Genomic DNA, 24382 nt, shown 5'->3' with positions numbered 1-24382 from the left:
TCTTTTATTTCATCCTAATTGCGTCTTCCACATCATCCAAAGCACAAAATAGTTCTCTTGTGTTGAGAAGGGGGGAAGGGACGTTTGTTGACGCTGGCAGAAACTCCAGGTACCTGACTGTGGAGAAGACCGAGCTGTGGCCCTGACACTGGGAAGAGGGACATTCCCTAGTCAGCGCCAGACCCTCACATCTGCCACCTGGCCCTTCACAGGACCTCTCAGTGACAGAAGCAGGGCAAAGTGCTTTGTACAAATCCGTTCCAGCTGGCTGCTGCTGAGTCTCTGGATGGTCCCTGCAGGACCCTCTTCATCTTAGCAGAAACTAGGCACTGCTATCCGCGACCCCCGAGCCCCACCAGGTCGCCGCCCGGACAGACAACGAGGCAGGGTGATTCCGTGACACTCATCGGTCCTCTCTTTGTCTTTAGCCTGCTGCCACTGAGAATTTTTTCTTCTTCCTTTCTAAATATGAAGACCAGATGCTGTAGTTTCTAGTCTTGACAGCAGAGTCAGCTGCGGGGCTGCTGTCGGCTAGGCTGGGTGAAGAACGTGTGGATTTGTTGTGCTACCGAGCGCCCCACCACCTCTTCCAGTTCTTGGGGGGAAGCGTTACTCAGTTGATAGATGCTTGGAAACTTCTGGAGCAGAAGGGGGGCCTTAACCTTCCCAACCCCTGGGATCTGCTGCACAGTTTGAACAAGGGAGAACTCAGAGAGCATGGAGCGCTTTCTCTTGAGGAAAGGGTTCTTGCTGGGCTCTCTGGTCTGCTCTTGAACCTGAATGGGAAAAATTAAAGGGAAAGGATGTGAGCGCCCTCTGGTGGACAGGTCGCTTTTGTAAAAGTGTGTGTGTGTGAGATTTATATATGTACACACGCATGCTGCAGTGCACAGAGGTTGACACTGGGTGTCTTCCTCTATTATTCCCCAGCTTATGGGGGGGTGGGGGGGTCTTCCTAAACCCAGAGCTCAGCAAGGTGGCCACAAAGACCAGTGAGCTCCGAGGATCTTGCTGCCTTCACCTCCCCAGCGGGCTTTCTCTGTAAGCTCTAGAGCCCATGTCTGTGTGGCCGGAGCTCCTCATCACGTCCAGCATTTCCAGACGGGGTGGGGGTGGGGCGTCCAACTCAGGTCCTCATTCTTGTGTAGCAAGTGTTTTAACCAGTGGGCCATCCTCCAGCTTCAGCTTTTCCGTTTGTGTGTGTGTATGTGTTTTTTTAAAAGATTTATTTATTATATATGAGTACACTGTAGCTGTCCTCAGACACACCAGAAGAGGGCATCAGATCTCATTACAGATGGTTGTGAGCCACCATGTGGTTGCTGGGATTTGAACTCAGGACCTCTGGAAGAGCAGTCAGTGCTCTAACCACTGAGCCATCTCTCCAGCCCTCGTTTGTGCTTTTGCTTTTAGTTGTTTATTTGTTGCAAAGAGATAGATGCACTAAGCCTACACACAAGAAGTTCTGACGCTTAGGCGTGGCGTCGGAAATGCTTGGAATCCCAAGGACTCGGAGAAGCAGGAGGATCAGAAGTTCAAGGACAGTGTGGGCTACATGGGCCCTATGGGTCGAGGCGGGGGTTGAGGGGTGAACACACACACAAACGATGCTACTACTTAAACAATGGTATGTGCAAATAGGGCCAAGGGGCTGTGGGGTGTCACCTTGCCCAGTACAAAGGCAGGATCATGGTGACGGCCTCAGGGCAGCCTGGAGGCCAAAATCAAAGCTCTGACTTACATCTTCTGTTACACACCTGTAAGTCAAGAGTGCAAATGTTTCAATAAGCCACAGGGAGATGTCAGTGGTTGGCAGAGTGTTGGCCTTGCTTACGCCCTGGGTTCAAACCCCGGCACCACCTAAAGCCCGGCGTGGTGACACATGTCTGCCATCTCAGCTACAGGAGACCCTGTGTCAGAATTTACTTTGAAGTCAGGTGTGGTGTTGCACACCTTTAATCCCAGCACTTGGGAATCAAGGGTAGGAGAATCTGAGTTGGAGGCCAGCCTCGTCTACATAGGTTAAAAAAAAAAAAAAAAACTTTCACAGAAAACAACCAAAACAAAATTTTAAAAAAAAATTGTTTTGAGAAACCAACACCATGATAACAAAGGCAGCTTTGGTAAGTCAGGATCTGAGGCACACTGCGCATCTTCTGGGCGGGCTACTATAAAGGAGAAGTGTGGTTCTTACCAACTGGATAATAAGGGAGGACGCTTCCGACTGGCTGGCCACTGGAAGCAACACCATCCCAAGGTCTAGCACGGTGAACTTCTGGACAGCCCGGAAGTACTGCTCACTCACGGGGGTCTTCTCAGCTATTACAATCCCTTGGAGATGTGCAGACTGCAAAAGAAAGGATTACGATCTGGCAACACAGCTCCTCGGGAGGTTCAGTTGATGGGGATATACGAGAAGATGCTAGGTTTCAGCACCTCTAATTCGGAACTTACGTTTCTGAAGCGAGCAAGTCTCTTTCTGTAGCTGTGCCCAGCCACCAGATCTGCTTCAGTGATATAGAGGATGCAAGATTTGCTAGACAGGTAAAAGTCTGCTGATGCCAGACCCTCCTCAAAAATGAGTCTAACTTTTCCTAAAAAAAAAAAAAAAAAAAGCACACAAGAAAATGAGTTTTTCAGAAATCAATCTAAATTAGTAACTTAGATAACAAGGCAGCAACAGTTAAAATGTATTTGTGTGTGAAGACTTATTTTAAAAGTGTGTGTGTGTGTGTGTGTGCGCGCGCGCGTGCGCGCACGCCCTGAGAGGCCATAAGAGAGCACCAAATCCTCTAATTGTTATTGCAGGCAGTAATGAGCAGCCCAATGGAATGGTGGAGATCTAGCCACCTCTAGCCCCCACCCCACTTTTTGTTGGTTTGAGACAGGGTGTCTCTGTGTAGCCCTGGTCATTCTGAGTAGATCAAGGCCGGCCATGAGCTCAGAGATCCTCCTGCCTCTGCCTCCCAAGTGCTTCGTTTAAAGGTATGACTTACCACCACCTGGCCAAAGGCTTCTTTGTAATAAAATAAAACCCAAAGATTTATATGTGTGTTTTGCTTACATAGAAATATGTCTGTGCACATGTTCGAGTCTAGGGTCCCCGAGGCCAGTCCCCGAGGCCAGAAGAGGGAGGGGTCTGATCCCCTGAGCCACCATATGGGTGCTAGGAATCAAACCAGTATCCTCCGCAAGACCAGCCAGTCCTCTTAACCACTGAGCTATCTCCCTATCTCCCCAGTCTCCTTCTTAAAAAGTATATGTAATTATTTTGAGACAAGGCTCTCTCATAGCCCAAGCGGGCCTTGAACTTGCTATGTAGCCTAGGCTGGCCTCCCAACTCAGTGATTCTCCTGCTTCAGTCTCAGGTGTGGTGTGCTGGGATTGCAAAAGGAACATCACCACATTCAGCATTTCTCTCCCTCTTTTAACGTGCTGGGAAGAAAGGAGTGTGACAGAAGATAGCCCACTGACCTTGCATCTCCTGAGCCAGTTGGGACCCACGCCATTTTTCATTAGCCACAATATGCCCCAGTGGCACGTGCACTGGACCCGTACCATCGGGGGGTTTTCTTTCCATCCGTGGTTTTGGTCTAATGAGGAAGAGGCAAGACCTCACTAGAACAGGCGTTGTGGCACACAGTTCTATACGAAGTCCAGACCCCTTGGGCAGGATTTGTAGAGTGGCTTTTCAGGCATTGGACTACTTCAAACGAAGTCCGGATTAAAGAAATGTATTTCCTTCCAAGATATGACTGGGTCTTCTTATCAGGCTTAGCTCTGTACTGTTGACGACTAGCTCAAGCTGGACTTGAATTCAGCAGCCCAAGTGCTAGAATGACAGCCGGGCGCCACCACCCAAGGCCAAAACCAGATTTCTGTTTTGGTGACTCCGTCCCTCTTTGTAAGCGCCTCCCTTAGCTCTGGTGTCCTAATAGAACGTTTACGGTGGCTCCTCTATTTGGTCCCTGGCAGGGGCCACAAAGGCAGGGAGGCTCACTGCGCCGGGGTCTGGAATCTCAGTAGATGGCACCTGAGGCTCTGCCACTTCCAGGCTCCCACAGCTCCGGAGCCCACTTTAAAAGTCTGACCGCCCTATCCTGCGTTTGATTGGGCGATATGTAAAAGATTGGCGTCTACTATAGCCAATAATGGAACGGAAAGGTTAGCCTGCCTTCTCACTGGCTGGAATTTGAATGACGCCTTGCTGGGTTGTCAAGAGCAACGGGTGGCAGTAAGGTTGACTCTGATTGGCTGAGACCCAAAACAGAGCCAATGTGAGACACTTTTGATGTAAAGCCGGGGGTCCGCGGGAGTTAGGCTGTGGGGAGTTGTGCGGGCTGCGGGGCTATCTTTCAGCCGCTGGGAGCCTCAGCCTGCAAGCCCTCAGCCAGGATGCTCCTCAGCTTTCGCAGGAACCGCCGGAGCCAGTTCGTGAGTAATTCCAGGCCTTCATGTGCCGTTTTTGTTTTTTAATTTACTTATATGAGTGCTTTATCTGGATGCATGCCTGCGTAGCGTCAGATCCCATTACAGATGGTTGTGAGATATCATGTGGTTGCTGGGATTTGAACGCAGGACCTCTAGGAAGAGCAGACAATGCTCTTAACCACTGAGCCAAGTCTCCAGTCCTCATATGCAGTTTTTAAGGCCTGTGGTAGTAGCGACGCGGCAACGCTATCAGGGAACACTAAGTTCCAGAAGCCCAGACTTCGTGTTCCGAAGTGTCTAAGAGTCCGCCACAGACAGGAATCTTGGCCTCTCTCTCAGGATTCTCCCCATGGCCGGGAGTTCACTCCTGTCTTGCTGAAAACTGCTCCATGGCCAGATAAGTCATACGTGGGTCCTCCCCGCACCCTGCACTCCCAGCCGACTTTAGCATGTCCATTGCATCCGCCCACCACATTCTACCTTACCCACCTCGACCTAGCCTCTATCTACCTGGACTGCTTCCTAATCAAATATTTTCCAGGTTCTCTGTTTTCACCTCTGAGGTCCCCGGGATTTGCTGTCTCTGCACAGTAACTGAAACTTTGAAAACCACAGATCTGATCACGCCCCTGCGCTTAGTAGAACCCTCTGCCCTCCAGCCCACCACACACTCACTAGCCAGACACACTGACATTTTCTGTTCTTTCTGCCTGGGGTGTGTCTGTCCTTCCAGATCTTCTTAAAGTCACGGTGTCGCTGTGTACCTCGAAGTGTCTTCCTAGTCGCATTCTCTCATGTCTTGCTGGTTTATATTTCTCCTTCTGTTTGGTTTTGGTTAGGAAACAGGTCTTACGATGGAGCCCAGGTAACTCCCCACAACCCTCTTGCCTCTGCCTCCTGAATGCTGAAGTCGCAGGCTTACTCCATCACATTTGGCTTCTTACTCGTTCTTCTAGGACTGTGGTTCCAACAATCTGTGGACAACCCCCCCCCCCCATTCCTCTCACAATCTCTTAATCATACCAAGTATATTTTGTGGTACTGGGGATCCAGTTCAGGGCCTTTAGGCCAGGACTTGTATAGCTACACCTTTAATCCTAGCATTCTGGAGGCAGAGGTAGGCAGACTTCTAAAGAGTCCGAGGACAGCAATGACTACTTTAATGAGTTCCAAACTAGTCAGGGCTACACAGTGAAACCCTGACTCAAGGTTGGGAGAAAGTAACTATTTCAGGCCCCTTTGGACACCAGGCAAACAGTTTGTCACTGAGTTTTGTCGTCAATGTAATAACTTTTAAAAAAAAGGTTTATCTTAATTACGTGTAAGTGTGTCAAGTGTGAGTTTGTGCACTTGCCTATGGAAACCAAAGGTACTGGGTTCTCCAGAGATGCAGTTGTGAGTCACCCGATGTTGGTGTTGGGAACTGGACTTAGTACATGTTCTTTAACCACTGGGTCATTTCTCCAGCCCCCCGCCCCCCGGGAATTATCTGAAAAGATCCACAGATCCCTTGGGTCCTCTTTTCCTGGTCTAAGTCACCTGCCACTGGTGTTTTATCAGTTCCTGTGTTGATCCTGCTCCTTTCCACCTTTGAAGATCTGTTCTTACTGCCTCTGTGCCGTCTTCCTAGGGGAAAAACCTGACGTTTCCTTGCCAGAGGGATGGCTCAGCGGTTAAGGGCGCTTGTTGCTTTTGCAGAGGACTTGGGTTCAGCTGCCAGCACCTACATGCTGGCTCATAACCATCTGAGACACCATTTCTAGGCAATCTGATGTCCTCTTCTGACCTCTACAGACGCAGGCACGCATGTGGTATGCATACATATATGCAGACAAAACATTCATACACATAAGTAAATATTTTTTTTTTTATTTTAAAAGAAAGCAAAACAAAAAACCCTGAAGGAACTCTTTGTGGGACAGTAATGGCCTAGGGTTATGAAGGAAGGGTTGAAGGAGCGTCAGCTTGGATACTTCCCAGGAGTTGGCTAGCTGCCCGCTCCCAACCTGGTGCCATAAAGCCGGCTGGCTCTCCAACCCGAAATCTTAATAAGACTTTATTACCCTGACAATGACCAGGCTTGACTCCTTGTTTGACTGTATAAGGTCTCCCATCCCTCTTCCCCACTACAGCCCCTGAGTATATAAATGAAGCATCTTTCAACACCCCTGCCCTGGCCAATGGTACACAGCCACATAATGCTTGTTCTAGAGATCCTGGCCATCTATCTCTCCAGGGGCATAAATCCCACCCCCACTCCAATAAATGAACCAGTTCTCCAAAGCTGTTCCTGGGTGTGTCCATTGCCAACCATGATCCTGCCCCGAACTCACTGTGCCCCGCTAGGCTTCCCTCCCTCCAGTCCAGCTCACTGCACAATGGGCCTGGCAACCCCAAGGGAGAAGTGGGCATGGGGTGGCAACCCTTCTTTCCTTGGGCTATTTTGGTTCTTCCTGTCTTCTATAACAACTGTGTAGGTTTTTCCCCCACTCTCCGTCTGCTCCTGAGGGTGAAGACAGCACGTCTTCGTCATCATTCATGCAATCCTGACTCTAGTGGGTGTGAGTGGCTGGTGCCCAGGAAACATTGGACAGGGTTCAGAAACTTGAGAGACCCCTCCGCCAAGTTAATCAAAGTGGGGTGGCATCCCCCATGACTTTCATCACATGTAGGAGCTCGTTTTCCTTACTGCCACCAGGTGTCAGACTCCTCCTTGTGAGACAAGTCAGTATACTCTGTTAGAGCTCCGGGGTTGATAAAGAAAGGCTTAGGAGCTGGAAGACCTGAGTGACGTCACTGGGGACAGTGCTGTGTGTTGGAAGCCGGGGAAAGGTCACAGTCAGTGTATTAATTACCTTTCTGGCTGGGATCTGACAAGGAACAGCGAATGGGAGGAGAGCTTTATTTTGGCTCATGGTCTTAAGGGAACACAGTCCATCACAGTGGGGGAAGGTGTGGCAGCGGGTGGCTCCACGGTGGCAGACCAGGAAGCTAAGACAGAAGAAAGATGGCGTCCAGCTCATCTTTCCCTCCTCTTTCCCTTTCCTTCAATCTGAGTCTCCTGCCCCAGGAGTTGGTTCTCTTTGCATTTAGGGTACATTGGCCCAGCTCAGTTAGGTGGGGACTAATCCAGTTCAGTTGGTCGTTGAAATCAAGTTAGGGAAGCTGCCATGGGCAGCCACGCGCTGGGAACAGGGTTAGGAACAGCGGCAGGGTAAAGGGACTCTCCTGGGACTGGATCCCTGGTGTAGCCTCAGCTTGGGAGGTGACGGCGGCGGCACAGGACCCAGGTGATTTCCTCCTCCCAGTGACCTGCCTTGGGTTTCATTTGTGCAGAACCACATCATCCATGGCTTCCTGCCCGCAGCCAGCATTGCTCCGAAGCCAGCCGTGCCACGCACGCCCCCTCCCCGAACCCCCAACCCTTCTCCAGAGAGGCCCAGGTAAGTCTCAAGATGAGCATCACAGAGGGTCCTATGCTTGATCATCAAGTCCCGACCCCTGGAACCGATCACACTGGCCAAGAGGCCCCAAGTAGAGGGCTCTGCTGTGTTTACCTCTGTTCCGCAATGCGCTCAATATGGCTTCTGTGAGCATCAGTGGACTTGCTGGGGTCTGACACCTTCAGTAGAAGAGCTTGGATTTCAGGATTGGATTCAGTTGGTGCCTATTAAATATAAAGCACCAAGTTTAAGGCAATCCTTCCGTCTTTCCTTCCTCCATCCCTCCCTCCCTTTCTTCCTTCCTTCCCTTTCCTTCCTCTTTTCTTCTGGAAGTGGAAGCCAGGGCCTATGCATGCTAAATATGCGTTCTACATCCCAGTTAAGTGTCCGTGCAGGTTAACAGTACTTTTAGGAGAACTGCACAGAAATTTCATTCTAGATACAATTCTGCCTTAAAAACAAAACAAAGCAAAACCAGAACCTCCTTTGTGTTAAAGGAAGGACTGTATTCCCTGCTAGGAACTGGCGTTTCTAACCACCCGTTGTTCCGTGTAGCACACAGCACACTCTCTTTTCATTCTTGGGAACACTGTCTCTACCTGCTAAGATTTTAGACACTCGAAAACTTTAGACTTGTTCTGTTTGTTTTGTGGCTCAGGCTGACCTTGCATTCAAAGCAGTCCTCCTGCCTCAGCCTCCCAAGAGTATGAGCCAGCATGGCTAGCTAGTCTGACTTTGTTGTTGTTATCCTTTAAGTATTTATTTATAGCCGGGCGGTGGTGTGTGGCACACTCCTGTAACCCAAGCACTCAGGAGACAGAGGCAGGGGGATGAGGTCGGAGCCAGCCTGGAGTACAGAGCAAACTCCAGAACAGCTTGGACTACAGGGAAGAAAAACAAAACAAAAATTATAAACGACGTGTATATGCCTTTGTATGTACATGTATATGAGCATTAGTGTGTGTGTGTGTGTGTGTGTGTGTGTGTGTGTGTGTGTGTGTGTGTGTGTGTGTATATGAGACAGAGAGAGAGCTGAGGTTATAGGTTGTTGTGAGCCACTCAGTGTTGGTGCTGGCAACCAAATCAGATTCTCTGCAACATCAGTGTGGGTCCTCAATCCCACTGAGCTGCCTCTTCACCGCTACTCTGGTTTGAATCTATAAATTGATTTGGTCATTAGCTATCAATAAGAGCTAATTCCACCTCAGAGGGTCACTTTCTCTGTGATCTTCTTTGGTATTGGTATCTTCTGTGCGTTTGATTAGAACAGAAACTCTGAAGGGCTGGGAATAGGGCTTGGCGATCCAGCATTTGCCCAGCGTGCAGGAAAGCGTCTGGAGTCCATCCTAAACTCCAGAGGAGGAAAACTGTGGTGTTTTAGTGTTTGATTTTTGCCTGCAGCCCAGAGCCCGTAACACAGTCAGCCGTTTATTAGTAATCGCTCTGTGTCAAGTAGCCTAGCAGATACCAGACAAGCAATGTGTCTTCTACCTTCTCAGTAACACCATGAGAGGACCTCGTGGTCATCTCTAGTTTGGGTCACCTGTGAGGTTCATTTATTGATCACTGCTTAAAATGTCCTGGCAGTAGCCCCACTGGCAGGATGGTGGTCTGTCCAGCTCATCAATATTGGTCTCGTATCAGTGAGACTTAAGTTTATACAGCCTGGGCACCCAGAGGGTTAGCTTTCCTTCCCTTGTCAGCAAAGCAAATGAGACAGCTTCATGGTTAGCATGCTGTGGACTCTGGAGAAAGCCTTTTCCCATCAGGGCCTGGTGGGCCTGTAGAGATGGCTCATCTGATAAGAGCATTCACTACTCTTGACAGAGGACCTGGGTTCAGTTCCCCGAAACTACATGGGGCCCCTGACAATTGATTGTAACTCTGGCTCCAACCTTTCTGGTCTTCTTGGGCACCTGTACTCACTGCGCATACCCACACACAGGCAAACATTATGTCCACATCATTAAAAGTAATAGAAGAAAACTTTAAGAGCCTGATCGCATACACTTGTAATTCCAGCACTTGGGAAACATGCAGGAGGATTGATTGTCCTAGGCTAGCCTGAGCTACATAGGGAGATCTCGACTTTAAAAAAAAAAAAGTCATCATTTAAAAAACTTTGTAAGGGTTTGCTTTATGAGTGTTTTGTTTGCATGTGTGTCTGTGTTCCACGTGCCTGCTTATGCTCTGAGAGGTGAGAAGAGGGTGTTCAGTCCCCTGGGACTGGAGTTCCAGGTCCTTGTGAGCTACCAAGTGGGTACTAAGAACCAAACTGGTCCCCTGGAAGAGCTTCCTGTGCTTTGAACCACAGAGCCATCTCCAGCCTCTTAAAAACAAACCAAAACGCCTTTCATTTCTGAAGCCTTTGGGGAGCTAATTCCCACTGTTGTGTTCGTGTTCCGACCAGAGGGTGGACAGCAGTTGCCTCCCACGCTCACCAGCATTTGGCTGTCCGTCTGTGTAGTTTATTCTGAGCTAGAAACGAGTGGCCCCAGCCTGGGAACAGGGTCCTGGCTCTGAGCTGACTGTCAGTTTCTTGGTTCGTTTTCATCCACACTGACTCTGTGGGGTTTTGACGTAGGTTAGCGAGAACAAGTAGCTGACTTCCAGGGTTTGTGGAAGCCACTACTCTCTCAAGTTCAATAATATGTCCCAAGAGTTTCCCGAAGGCACAGGGAGATTAGGCCAGATGAGAGCCTGGTTATAACTGGCTGTGAAGTCTTGTCAGCTTTTGATCTTGAAGCATTCCATCTCTCTAGCCACACAGCCCCTAGCAGGGTCTTCTACACAGATGTGGCTTCTTTGAAGGACTTGCATTTGCGTGTTTTGTTGGTTGATTATGGTGGCTCTTTCACTCTTTGCTTTGGTTTTCTTTGAGGTAGGGTAGCCTAGGCTGGCTCCAGACTTGTGATCCCCCACCCCCCTTCAGTCTCCTAAGCGTGTTCCCATGCCTTGCTTTACAAAGGATAGACAGATAAAACGAAGCACAGGTGTTTCTGTTTCCATGGAGTTGGCTGTCCAAGCACTTGAAAGGGTCATTTCCCTTTCCGGAAGTTTCCACATGTTCAATCATCTGCAGCCCCTCCCCCCCATCTGCAGGCTTCCACACGGCTGGTTCCTCTGACAACCAACTCCTCATCCCATGGTTATGGAAGGATTTACCAAAAGTCACCTCATTGGTGTGTTTGAAAGGGCTGGCTGTAAATGATAAAAGCCCACCTTTTACCCTGTCTCTCTGGAGCTGCTACAAGAACCAAGGGCAGAGGGTTGGACTTAAGATGATCTTAGCAAAGAGCAAAAGGTGTTGGGTCTGTGGACGGGGGTGGGGGGCAAACAAAAAAATGGGGATCAGTAACATAGCAGTGCTCAGTGGGTGGTGGGGCTCCATGTTTTGTTTTGGATTTGGGGGGTTAGTGTGTGAATGTGCTGGTGGTTTATATGCATGTGAGCGTGCATTTTGTTGGGTGGTATCTTCCTTGGTTCTTAGTGTTGTCGATCTGAGACAGATCTCTCACTGAATCAGGAGCTTGCCTTTTGGGCTAGGCTGGCCGGCCGGCCAGCTAATACTGGAGATACAGACATGTGTTTATGTGTCTTTTCATCCTTACAAGTGTGTGTGTGTGTGTGTGTGTGTGTGTGTGTGTGTGTGTACATGTGTGTACATGTGTGTACATGTGTGTATGCATGCACTTTTCTGAGACAGGGTTTCTCTGTGTAGTCCTGGCTGTCCTAGAATTCTGTAGACCAGGCTAGCCTGGAACTCAGAGATCCAGCCTCTGCCTCTTGGGATTATTGGGATTAAGGCCATTTGCCACCACCTTCTGGCTATTTATGTTTTTTGTTTGTTTGTCTTGTTTTTTAAAGTCTAGGTCTCACTATCTGCCCAGGTTGTGTAGAACTCCCTTTGTAGACCAGCCTGGCCTCCCACTCCTGATGATCCGCCTGCCTTGCCTCCTAAGTGCTGGGATCGAAGATGTGTGCTCCCACACCTGGCCTAAGTCTTCCTGTACTCCGTTCTTTTATTTCATTCTGATCTCTTGTTTTAATAAGAAAACAATCTGAATGTAGGCTTTGCATGTCTGACTACGTAGTTTTATAACCGGGTGTGACATCCTATTGGCAGAGTCGGCAGTTCTCAACCTGTGGCTCGTGACTGTGACTTCATTGGGGGATCCCGTATCAGACACCCTACGTATCTAATTTACATTATAACTCGTGACAGTGGCAAAACTAAAGTTAGGAAGTAGCAACAAGATACTTTACGGTTGTGGGGGGGGGGTCACCACAGCATGAGGAGCTGTTTTATAGGGTCGCAGCATTAGGAAGATTGAGAAGCAAATCATTCAATTGCTATAAAAATGGACTCCATACTTGATCCATACAGTAAGCGTGAGAACTGGGCGTGCATTCTGATGGGCCATCATGGTCGCTTGTCAGCCTCAGGGCCTCTGTGGCGTGTTTCTCTTCGTAGGTCTGCTCTGGCTGCGGCCATCCTGGCAACCACGCTGACGGGACAGACCGTTGCCATTCCCCAGCCTCGCCAGAGATCCCAGTCTGAGAGTGATACCTCCCATGTGGAAAAGGACAGCTTCATCGAGCCGTACGCCACCACCTCGGAGCTGAGGTTTCGGTAGGGACCGTGTCCGAGGCTCTGCACCCTCTCATCTCGGTAGAGGGCAGCTCAGCATGGCTGAATCCACCGTGTATGGGGCCATGTGGGGTATGGTCACCAGGTGTCTTAGTTAGGGTTTCACTGCTGTGGACAGACACCATGACCAAGGTAAGTTCTTAGAAACTTCAACATTAACTGGGGCTGCCTCACAGGTTCAGTCCAGTATCTTCAAGGCAGGAGCACGGCAGCATCCAGGCAGGCGTGGTGCAGGAGGAGCTGAGAGTTCTACATCTTCATCCAAAGGAAGCCAGGAGCAGACAGTCCTCAGGCAGCTAGGAGGAGGATCTCCAAGCCCACCCCCATAGTGACACACTTCCTCCAACAAGACCACACCTTCTGATAGTGCCACTCCCTGGGACAAACATGCAAACCATCACTTGTGTCCTGGAGGCTCTGATTGTTCCTTTAGTTCTGAGACAAGGTCTCTCTGTAGAGAGCAGGATGGTCTCGGACCAAACTTCTCACGCTTCAGGTTCCCAGGCAGCCAGGATTTTAGCAGTGCGCTGTGGGATCTCCATCTTGCCTCCAGCCATTTTGAATAGTGCTAGTTTTTCTTCTAGGAATTACCTTTTTTGCTGAATTGAACTAAAAATAAGGATCTGAAAAAGGATCTGAAATCCAGTCCAGGTGAGGGCCGGGCCAACCCTGCCACACTTGAAAGCACAGTGCTAAGTAGTGACAGGAATACCTGGTCCACAGCCATGCACTTCTAAGCTTGGGCTATGTGAGATACTGTCTTAAAGCAAAAACAAAACAAATGTTTTTTGGTTCTGGGGGTGGGGTCAGTCCTAGGTCCTCTACATGCGAGCCAAAAGCTATACCACTAGGTTATGCCCCCAGCCAAACATTTTTCTTTTAATCATATGTTTAAAAAAAAAAACATACATAGTGGCTGGAGAGATGGCTCAGTGGTTAAGAGCACTGACTGCTCTTCCAGAGGTCATGAGTTCAAATCCCAGCAACCACATGGTGGCTCACAACCATCTGTAATGAGATCTGATGCCTCTTCTGGTGCGTCTGAAGACAGCTACAGTGTACTCGCATATAATAAATAAATCTTTTTAAAAAACCCCATAATCTACCATTCAAAATGTCGACTGTAAGATCTTATTAGTTGCTGGGTGTGATGGTGCATGCCTTTAATCACAACACTGGGGAGGCAGAGGCAGGCCAGACTGATGTACCTAACAAGTTCCAGTCCAGCCAAGACAACTTAGTGAGATCATCTTGAAAGAACAAAAGACAAGGGCAGGGGAAGATGGCCCAGCAGTGAAGCGTACGGCACGCAGCATATACTGTTCCTGTAGAAGGTTCCCAGCGCCCACATGAGGCAGTTCACAACCACCTCTAACCCCTGTTCCAGAGGAGCCTGCTCTGGCCTCCTTGGGCACCTGCACTCACACGCATTTACCTTCTCAGAGGCACATACCTGTGTCTTTCTAATAAGTGTATTACGGTTTTCCTCCTACCCAGCTAGCTCCCAAATAATTAAGACTTGGAGATTATATGTATTTATCAAGCTTTAAGGGCACAACAACTGAGCAGCACCACTATTTTAATCCTCCAAACTAATCTGGCTGCCTCCCTGCCCAGATCCCCGAGATACCTGCATTTTATGGCTTTCTCTGTTCTACATCTTTTCCTCATGGTGTCCCCTAGACTCTCTCTTCATTGCTAATCTCCACTTCCTCTCTCACTCACTTCCCGTGGCTGGCAGGAAGTCCAGCCCTATTCTCTCCCCGCTCAGTCATTGGCTGTTAAGCTCCCTTTATTGACACATCAGGGAACGATTGGGGAGCGGGTGTTTACACAAGATTGAGACAGGAGATTTTCTAAATAAGGATCACTACCAGATTGGGGGGGTTAGCTTGGTGGTGTGGTATGGGCCAGTAATTTCAGCACTTGGGAGACTGAGGCAGGAGGACTATAGTTTTGGGCCAGCCTGGGCCCAAAGTGAGATCTTGTCTCAAAAACAAAAACAATGTGTTCCAATATCAGCGTCAAGTGCTAAGTCACCCGTTTGCTAATTCTGTTCGTCAACGACCTCACACAGGCACAGCTGGCAGAATGAGCCGAGAAGGACGTCATTACCATCCTTTGAGACGGTGGGCTTTGGGGAGGATGCAGATGCTGAGACACAGGTGTCAACCAGCTGCAGGGAGTCAGCGTCCACCACCTGGAAGGATGTGGGAGACGGCAGGGATGCTGCTTACGCTCTGCCTCACAAGGATCAGGTAACCTCCACGTTTCAGGCTTCTGTGTGGATGTGTATGGTGTGCTTGTGTGTATATTATGTGTGTGTGTGGTGTATGTGTGAGTGCGTGTGCATGTGTTATGCTGCTTGCTTGTGTGTATAGTATGTATAAGTGTGTGTGAGTTTGTATGTGTTAAGCTTGCTTGTATATGTGTGTATGTGAGTGTGTATGCATTATGCTTGCTTGCATGTATGTGTGTATGAGTGTGTGTGTTATGCTTGCTTTTGTGTGTGAGCATGTGTTATGCTTGCTTATGTGTGTATGTATTACACTTGCTTGTGTGAGTGTGTGTGAGTATATGTGTATCTGTGTGTGAGTGTGTATATATGTGGGATATGCTTACTTGTGTTACACTTGATTGTGTGAGTGTGTTTGTATGTATCTGTGAGTGTGTATGCGTTGTACATGCTTGTGTGTATATGTTTGTATGTATATATTATGCTTTCCTGTGAGTGTGAATGTGTATGTGTTATTCTTGCTTGTGTGTGTGAGTGTGTATGTGTGTGGGTTATGCTTGCCTGTGTGTGTTACACTTGATTGTGTGAGTGTGAGTGTGTGTATATGTATGTATGAGTATATGTGTGTATGTGTGAGTGTGTGTATGTGTGAGTGTGTATGTTGTGCTTGCTTGTGTGAGTATGTGTGAGTGTGTGTTTATGAGAGTATATGTATGTATGTTTGAATGTGTGAGTGTGTATGTGTTATGCTTGCTTGTGTATGTTGTTTTGTTGTTGTTGTTGTTATTTGTTTAATGGGGTTCATTTGAGACAGGATCTAACTATGTAGCCTGGATCTGGTTAGTTTGAAACTCACTAAGTAGACCAGGCTATCCTCAAACTCACAGACATCCACCTGCCTCTGCCTCCTGAGTGCTGGGAGTAAAGGCTTGTGCCACCTCAACTGGCCCCTTACATTTTCTTGTCCAGGTTTTCCCCTTTATCATGGCATTGCACCTCATGCCTGCATGTTGCATGTGCGTGTTCGCATGACTGACATGATGAGGGCTGTCAGGAGACTTGCATGTACTTCTGTGCTAGACTCAGTCACATGCTAACGCTATGGCTTGCTCCGCTTTCATCCCTTGCTTCCATTCCTCGTTACAGGACGTCTGACATTCTGCATCCGCTTCTAAGCTTTTTGACTTACTGTACGTGGAGACGTGGGATGTATATTAGCACATATATATTTGAATGACTGTCGTTAGGTGTATATGATTTTGAAATCATATCTAAATATGCATGTCCCCTAATAACGAACTGCTTTTCTAGATTTATTTGTTTTATGTGCGTGAGTGTTTTGCCTGTATGTTCACCACATGCATGCCTGGTGGCCAAGGAGGTCAGAGGAGGGTCAAATCCTCAGGAACCAGAGTCACAGATGGTTGCGGGACACTGTGTGGGTGCTGGGAACTGAACCCACGTCCTCTGCAAGAGCAACCAGTGCTCTTAACCATCTCTCCAGCCCCCCCAATACCTACTTCATCTTCCCTTCTTTTAGGTATCTTCCTTACATTAAAAATTCAGAAGCTTGTTACTATATGCATGTGTGTGCCTGTGTGATATGCACACCCATGTGCATGTGTGTGGAGGCCATTCTTCCACCTTTAAGAGGGCTTCAGGGGTTGAACTTGGGTCCCTGAGCTTGCACAGCAAACACCTTTTCCCAAACCATGCCATCTTTTCCATTTTTATCTCTCTCTCTTTTTTTTTAAAGAGGTTCATACTATTTTTCAGAAAACAACCATTATATACTCTAATAATGTCTTTTTAAATGCTTTGACTTTTGTGTGTGTGGTGTTTGGCCTGTATGTATGTCTGCACACCACATACAGGCAGTGCCTGCACAGTAAGAGCTCTTTGGATTCCCCTCGATCTGGAGTTACAGATGTCCCTGAGCCACAGTCTGGGTGCCGAGAAGCAAATCTGGGGCCTGAGGGAGAGCAGCCAACTCAGCCAGCTCAGCTGCGGGGCCATCTTTTCAGCTCCTCTTTCCTTGTTCAGTCTCAGCCTGAAGGTGTCTGATGTGCATGCGCACGTACACATGGGTGTGTGCTTTGTCATGCTGTGTGTGTACCATTAGAAGTGTGTGTGTGTGTGTGTGTGTGTGTGTGTGTGTGTGTGTGTGTGTGATCTACTGGAGAACTAATAATCTGCCAGATAGTCTCCCAAGGATGCCATTGGCATTTTCTTATCAATTTCACACTTCGGTGACCGTGACTAGTTTATTCTCAGGAGATAAAAAACCAGAGGTCACTTTGTTTTTCCTTCTCTGAAATAACAAGTACATTAGGAACTCTGTCGACCGCTCATCCCAAACCAGGACACCTCAGAGCCATGTATGCGCACAGAGCCCGTAGCTGTAGTGACCTTAGCTCTCGGCTCTGAGATTTCTTTCCTATGATCGTCTTGTGATGGCTCCTTCCAACTTCCTGCCAGCCACAGCCGTAGCCTTCCCGTGACCCCAGCACACCACTGCTAAGCCATGCCGATCCCAAGCACGTTTGTGCTGAAGAATCAGTCGAGCTAGTGCACCTGAAGCCTAGGTGCTAGTGTGCCCACGGGACGTGTTTCACGGCTCTTCCTCTTGACCAAGTTGCCCTGTGGCAGTGGAAGTGCCTCGAGGGGACAGACAACTTTGTAGCCCTGCCACTGTGCATGGTGACAGTGAGGAGGTAATCCGACTGCATCAGTAAACAGTGCCAGCAGTGGAGTCACATAATGACCAGCATGGGCCTCAGCCCCAGACAGTTGCCCAGATGAAAGTCCTCCCAGGGCGGACAGCGTTTCTTGTCACATAACGCACTTTCGTAATGGAACACCAGAGCTGGGTGTGATGGCATTCTGAGTGAGCCATCAACAGTCCCCCCCTTTCCTGAGCAGGTCCCCGTAGGTGTGTGGAGAGTAAGCCATCCAGACACTGTGGGATATGAAGGTCCCCATAGCCTAAATACTGTAGCCACGCTATTGACTGTCTGCCCGGGCTTTCTCAGGGCCCTGTGGTTTCTTCCTGCCACAGCATCTGCAGCCCCCTTTCAGTGTGGCAGCTGTGGGCGATAGATGAAGTACGGCAGTTAGGACGATACGTACAGCTCACAGGTCCCACATACTTCTTCCTCTCTCATAACCAAAAGGTCCCGTCGTCGCACAAGCTGGTGAGAAAAGACGATGCTTCTGAGCAAGCCTGGCTTTCAGACTCCTCCTCCTCCTCTACACCACCGTACCCGCAACAGAAAGGTAAGGAAAGAGTGAACGGTGGGGGCATTTCCGGTTACCAGTCCTGGGGCCAGCACACCTCTGCACTGCGGCTCTGAGATTCTGACCAGAAAGCACTTGCTGTTCATTCTCACCACAAGTGATGGATGGCCCGGAGGTGAGGTTGCCCTGACCATATAAGATGCTCGCTTAGAGCCCTTGATGCCTGTTCTGTTTGTTGGCAGAGGACTCCAGCTCAGGCCGTGTCTGTGTTCCCTGTGCCCCTGTCTGCATGATGGCTGTGGGGCCTGGCCACAGCGGACCATCAGTGAGGGACTTCTTGGATGACTCATGGATATATATAAGACGTTCCTGGGATGCACGTTGACCTTTTTGTGATATATCTTATTTGGCACAGTGAGAATTCGGCCCACAGTGGCAAAGATAGGAAACAGTTTGGAGATCTCTAAGGAGAAAGGGAGGCCAAGCAGTGGGTGGCCAGCGGCTGCTTCATCAGGGCCCTTGGGATGCTTGTGCTTGGTATACGCTTGGGGTATGTGTTCATGTGGATTCGTGTGTGTGTGTGTGTGTGTGTGTGTGTGTGAAGGTGTGCCGTGTGAAGGGGCCAGAGACCAACTTTAGAGCTGTGCTTCAGAAGCTGTCCACCTTGTTTTCGAGACAAGGTCTTGTATTGGCTAGGGGCTCGCTGATTAGGCAAAGCTGGCTGGGCGATTCCCTAGGGACCTGCCCGTCTCACCTCCCCAGTACTGGGATCACGAGCATGTACCATGATACTGCATGTCTATGTATGTTCTAGGGGGTTAAAATCAGGTCCTGATGCTTGCAACTGACATATCTCCATAGCTCCCTGGGACACTTCCCACGTGACTCGGTCTGCCTGGTGCCTGACTGGAAACAGAATCCTTACTCTTGAGCTGTTCCTGCCTCAGCCTCTCAGTGGCTGGCATGATGGTTACACACCACCATGCCCAGCTTTCTGACATCTCCCTCCTTCTAAACTCTGTGTTGTGTGGTCTCATGGATCACACATCAGCCAGGAGTCAACCAAGGGACAGAACCACACAGTGGTTTGCACAGGGAAAGACTCAAGAATGGGGAAAAGAGACTGTTCTGGATGTGGGAATCATCAATATCTTGTAGCCAGTCAACACAGCAAACCTGGATTTCCCTCACTCAGAGCTGAGGCCCCAGGCCTCACTGCAGGAGGTGTGGTTACGGCCTTCTGGAAGCCAGGTTTGCTAAAGTCTAGCTCTCTGGGATAAGGTACCAGAAAAACTACCCATGGAGAGGTGGTTTTTGTTGATTGCCACCAATAAATAATAAAAGAAAAATAAAATGGAGGCAGGAAGCAAAGATTAAAAACAGCTAACTTATGGTTTGTCTGTGGTGGTACACATCATTAATCCCAGCACTCTGGAGGCAGATCTCTGTGAGTTCAAAGCCAGCCTGGTCTACAGAGTGAGTTCCAGGACATCTGGGGTTATACAGAAAAACTGTCTTTTTAAAAAGTCCTTATGGAGAAAGAGTTTATTGGTCTCATGGTTTGAAGGCACACTCCATCATGGGGTAGCCATGGCAGCAGGGGTGGGGCCCTGTGTCAGGAAGCAGAGACAGAGTGTGGGTACTTGGAGAGCTTTCTCCTCCATTCAGCCTATGTCTCAGTCAGGGTTTCTATTCCTGCACAAACATCATGACCAAGAAGCAAGTTGGGGAGGAAAGGGTTTATTCAGCTCACACTAAAACAAGCCGGTCAGGGATGATGGTTCAGCTACTGGGAATTTTACTGAGTTGGGAAGTAGATTTAGTAGATTTAGAATTCTGTGTGCATTAAGCTTCTTAGTTGGTTTTCTGAGTCCTGTAGAACTATTTTGTTTTCCGTTTTTCAGTGTCTGCCGTTACATTCTGCAGATCATTAGTGGGGAGTTAGAAAGAGCCTAGGCTTCCTTAGAAAACTGCACTAGAGAAAACTCAGGGGGTGGAAGGTGTCCGCTTTGGTACCACCTCAGAGGACTTGAGAGCCCTGCCAGATGTTGCCTTTTGTATCACTGAGCAGTTTGTTATTGTTATGACTTGATTTGTGACATGGGGGCAGAGTGGAGTCATTAGCTGTGACTGGGAGGCAGGGAGGGGCAGCGTGGGAGCTCAGGCCCAGTAAGGTCAGGCCACTGCCTTGTCCTGGGGCCTTGCTCTATGCTTGGGACAAGGTGAGTCTCTGAGTTTATGAGTACACGCTTCTCGTGTGTCTAATTTCCTATGCTTTTTAAAGCTTTCTATTTTCTCTTTTCTAAACCAGATGTGAAACACTCTTTTCTGAATCTAGAGGTAAGCTTGTTTTCAAGAATTCCTGTTTTTAACAGTAGAGCTTTCACTATAATTTCTTTGATTTTTTTTTCTTTTTTATTTCTTTTTATTTTTTTGAACCATGTGACTTCTGTTCCCAACTCTATATACTGTGTTTCCATTATCTGAGTAATTCATGTTCAATTCCCTTTGCTTCTTTGGATGGAAACCAACTTAATCCTGATTTATAATCGTTTATTTAATCATAATAACACACTGTATTAAAAGATCTTCTCATAAGAGCTCTTTCTGCTGCATGCTTCACTGAATAACCAGGCACTAAAGGGTTTGTTTGACTTGTTTATACCTCAGGCAGACAGACGGACAGAGATAACAGAACTCCAATGAGAGCTCAAGCCTAAGCACCAGAGACACATAGATAGCAGTCCAGGGTCTCCAGAGTACAGGATCTGAGGAATTGGAGCCCACATAGCAAAAGCAGGGTCTCCCTTTTATACCTTTCTAAGGATGGGGGAGGTGCCAACGCACAAGCCTCGGACAGTGTTGGTAAAAGTCACGGGGCACCAATGTTAGGAAGAGGATGAAGAGGGTGAGGAAGATATGGCCCATGGAGATTTGGGTGAGGCCTGGAGGCAAGGGAGATACCTCTGGGGGTCCCATGTTGGGAATCCCTTCCCCCTGAGGGACCAGCCACACGAGGGTACATAGTACGGAATAGCGTTTATTCAAGTCATGGTTAAGAGGGTAATAGAGGCAGAGAGAGAGAGAAGAGAGGAGTAGAGGCCGGCCATGAGCATGTGGAGGGAGGGGGGGAAGGTAAGGGGAAGAGGAGGGATAAGGGCAGGAGAGCAAGAGAGAGCAACAGAACTAGAGAGAAGGAGGCAAGCAGCCCCTTTTATAGTGTCAGGTCACTGGGGCAGAGCATACCTGGCTATTGCCAGGTAACTGAGGGATGGGGTTTACCTGGTTGTTGCTAGGTAACTGGGGTGGGGTTTACAGAATCCCAACTGGCAGGGATGGGGGCGGGTAGCAAGATTTGTGGGCATACCCACTTTGTTGTAAACTCACTTCCCAGGAGAGGATCCTGCCTCCAGGCTGCTTGTCAATAGACGGTGTCTCAGCTGGGCTCCTGTTAGTATGCTAGGGGGAGCTGCTCCGGAAGCTGGGGTCGGCCATTGCATTTGCGCACGCACAGGCACACACCGATATTTTGAGACACCGGGTCTTGAACTGAGCGTCCTGTGCTTTGCTAGGCCAGTGCACTGTGGGTGAATGCCATTCCTAATGTATGAACTGAAGACATGATTACCCCATGCTATGGTTAAAGGGAAGGCTTTTATTGTAGTCAGAAAGGAGAGGACAGCCAGGGGTACCTGGGAGAGTTCAGAGCAGAGAGAGAAAGGAGTAGACTGAGCAAGGCCAACAGCCTGGACCTGGCCATGGGGAGAGAGACCAAGAGTATCCGAATTAGCAGGTCTATAGGGAGCATGAGTAGGTGGGGGAGGGGAGCTCCCGAGCTGGAGGAAGTTTGGGGGAGGGGAAGGCTAGAAGAAGAGGTACTCTTGGCATGCTAATAGGCACCTCGGACAGCCATTTGTTTCTTCTGCCCCTGGTAAGGAAATGGCTTCTTTGCTAGAGGGGAACCGACTTCACAAGTTCCTGAGGAATGCTAGCTTTTGTTTAATCACCAGAATTTGGGGAATTTCCAGAGTTTCCATTGCTCCCGACACCTAGCTTCACTTCATACTCAGGAACCTGGAGGATGCTCTAGCTTCCAAGGTTTAGTGACGGAGATGACTAATGAAAAGTAAGAAATAACTTCTGGAATTCCTGGCACGAAAGGCAGTTGTAATAACCAAGGTGCAAGCACTGAAAGAAGTCCTCCCTGAAGTTTCCCCTTGTAGGAATCTAATAGTTAAACACGTTCCAGATGTGGTGGTTCACACCTGGGTTCTCAGCATCTGGGTGGGATCACGAGGTCATGGGTCAAGGGCTGCAGATCCTGTCTCAGACAAGAAAACAAAAGCTCACTGCGGTTCTCAGAAGAGTTACAACCTTACCTGCTTTTCCAGCAGGACCTAACATTGCAACCACACACAGTGGGAATGCTAAGGCAGCTCCCGGCCTTCCTGCAACCATGATCTGCTTTCTCAGCAGTTAGAGCCCTGCCTTTGCTGCTAGTGGGCCATCAGTGTCCCACACTCACAGCCTGTCATGTGCTTTATTTCCAAAGTGAAGAGACCTTTAGTGAAGATGCTGTCATTGAAGACTTAGGCAAAAACGGGACGGCCGGGAGAAGGGAATGCCCTGAGCGTATGCTGTTCAGGTGTAAGAGAACAGTGAGGATTAAAGTCCAGGGGCTAAAGAAAGACTCTCAGGAGCAAGTGAAGAGGAAATTCCATCCTGCAGCCTTCCTCTGTGCCAGTCTGTGTCAGTCCCCTGTGGGAGGTGCTCACACATTCTCACAACTCTCTCTGCCTTTTCCTCCCTAGGATGAGAAAGCGCCATTGTGTAAAAAGTCTCCCTCTCCAGGTACCGCACTTTTGGGGTTCACTATAGTGGGCGCGCTTAGTGTTTACAGAAGACCTAGAATAGCCTCATCTGAAGGAAAGTTTGCAGCCCCCCTGTGAAGGCTCTGGGGGTCTGCTGCTGTAATTAGTTTTGGGAAGGTATTAAATCACTGACTGTTAGTGGGGTGAAGGGTGGGCCTGTGAGGGGAGCTCAGGACCTGGGGCGAGGGTTGGTCTTGTGGGGTTAGCTCAAAAGTCGGTGAGGGTACCCCTATGGGATGTGCTCCTGTATGGGGTGGGGGTGGCCCCGTGGGATGTGCTCAAGGCTTGGGTGTTAGTGTTCAAACAAGGGCTGTGAGCTGTGCTATACAGCTGGGAGGAGGCTGGCTTCAGAGTGGATTTGAAAGTTGGAGCTGGCTCATTTTTCCTTACCCTGGCTTTGGAATACTTGCCTACATACGGAAGGATGGGAGTAAGCATTTATCTCAGAGTGTGTTCAGCCCCAAAGACGCTTTGGAGCCAGGCCTGTGCAATTTTACAAATGACACATTTTGCTTGTAGTAAGGGTACTGTGACAACCTGAAGAATTCAGACTTCCTCCCAGGATGATGGCAGGTTTTCCTGGTGATTTCTTCAAGGTTCTGTTACCAGTGTCATACTTGTTGGTTCAGAGATACAGTGGCTGACAGCAAAGAGTTCATGCTAGGCAAATGAAAAGCATATCTCCATTCAAGTCCAGGCTAACTAAGGTCTGAGGAAAAGAATGAACTGCAAGAGGGGGAAGGAACTAAGGTTACCCAGGCCACTGACAGAAGCATGACCAACATTAGAACTCATGGGCCACAGCCTGTTTACGTCAGTAGCACTTCGGGTGGAATGAATAATCTTTAGCAGTCTTTACTGCTGAAGTACATTGATCGATTTACTACAAAACACCACTCTTAACACCATGAAATCTTTGCGATTTCAAATTGACTTCCTTTCTTGCCACATTAATCTGTAGGGGCTAATGTATAATCCTACTGAGTGCTTTCTGTTCCTAGCAATAAACTGTTCTTTAAACTAAAAAAAAAAAAAAAAGAAAGTTGGAGCTGTGTTGTCTCCCATTACTCATCTGGAAATGTTGTTTTGTTTTTCCCTTGGATTAATTGTATCTTTGCTCTTTCTCGGGGATTTTCGCTGTGTGCTGAGAGAGCCCTGGTGCTCTAACTTCTGGCTGTCAGGCCTTTTCCCCATTGAGAGCAGTCCCTTGTATGGCCTGCAGTCAGGTTGTTCATCAGTGATTTGTTCAGAGTAGGGTCCTCAGATGTATGTGTGACCCGGGCTTGGGAGCATGGGTTCAGGTCACCCCAGGTGACATTTTCCAGTATGGAAGCAGTTATATGGACTGTTATGGTCACTGAGCACAGCTGTAAATCAAGGCCTTTACCAGATGCACTATTCAGGTTATTGGCAAAGCCAGGAAACCGCTACTGTCTCAGACCCTCTCTGAAAGGGTCACTAGCGTTAGCACTGTGGGCTTGATAGGTTACTAAGTCACTCCACCCCAGAGGGA

At 48.7% G+C, this 24382-nt stretch overlaps 2 protein-coding genes across 2 annotated transcripts in view; one reads left to right on the top strand and one right to left on the bottom strand.

The window, feature by feature from the left end:
• Positions 1-76: 76 nt before the first annotated feature.
• FAAP24 (FA core complex associated protein 24) lies at positions 77-3863 on the bottom strand. Its single transcript, XM_080908941.1, has 4 exons — positions 3475-3863; positions 2455-2594; positions 2195-2347; positions 77-776 (listed from the first exon to the last, which is right to left on the bottom strand). Exons 1-4 carry the CDS (start codon positions 3578-3580, stop codon positions 510-512), a joined length of 666 nt encoding a protein of 221 aa, XP_080765067.1. The 5' UTR covers positions 3581-3863; the 3' UTR covers positions 77-509.
• A 426-nt stretch (positions 3864-4289) lies between these two features.
• Positions 4290-24382, top strand: part of CEP89 (centrosomal protein 89) — a 43591-nt gene continuing 23498 nt past the window's right edge. Inside the window, exons 1-7 of the mRNA XM_080908933.1 lie at positions 4290-4434; positions 7768-7874; positions 12349-12507; positions 14603-14783; positions 17935-18037; positions 20310-20338; positions 22810-22849. Coding sequence (XP_080765059.1) covers positions 4396-4434; positions 7768-7874; positions 12349-12507; positions 14603-14783; positions 17935-18037; positions 20310-20338; positions 22810-22849 — 658 coding nt within the window. The 5' untranslated portion in view covers positions 4290-4395. The remainder of the gene's footprint in view (positions 4435-7767; positions 7875-12348; positions 12508-14602; positions 14784-17934; positions 18038-20309; positions 20339-22809; positions 22850-24382) is intronic.

This window comes from Micromys minutus (assembly GCF_963924665.1).
Source record: "Micromys minutus genome assembly, chromosome: 32".
Taxonomy (NCBI): domain Eukaryota; kingdom Metazoa; phylum Chordata; class Mammalia; order Rodentia; family Muridae; genus Micromys; species Micromys minutus.
This window is presented reverse-complemented; position numbering and strand designations above follow the sequence as displayed.

Coding starts and splice junctions, on each gene's coding strand:
- FAAP24 (XM_080908941.1), bottom strand. CDS start 3,580: ATGGAAAGAAAACCCCCCGATGGTACGGGTCCAGTGCACGTGCCACTG. Junction 2,595..3,474: donor ACTGGCTCAGGAGATGCAAG/GTCAGTGGGCTA, acceptor TTTTTTTTTTAG/GAAAAGTTAGACTCATTTTT. Junction 777..2,194: donor CCTCCCTTATTATCCAGTTG/GTAAGAACCACA, acceptor TTTCCCATTCAG/GTTCAAGAGCAGACCAGAGA.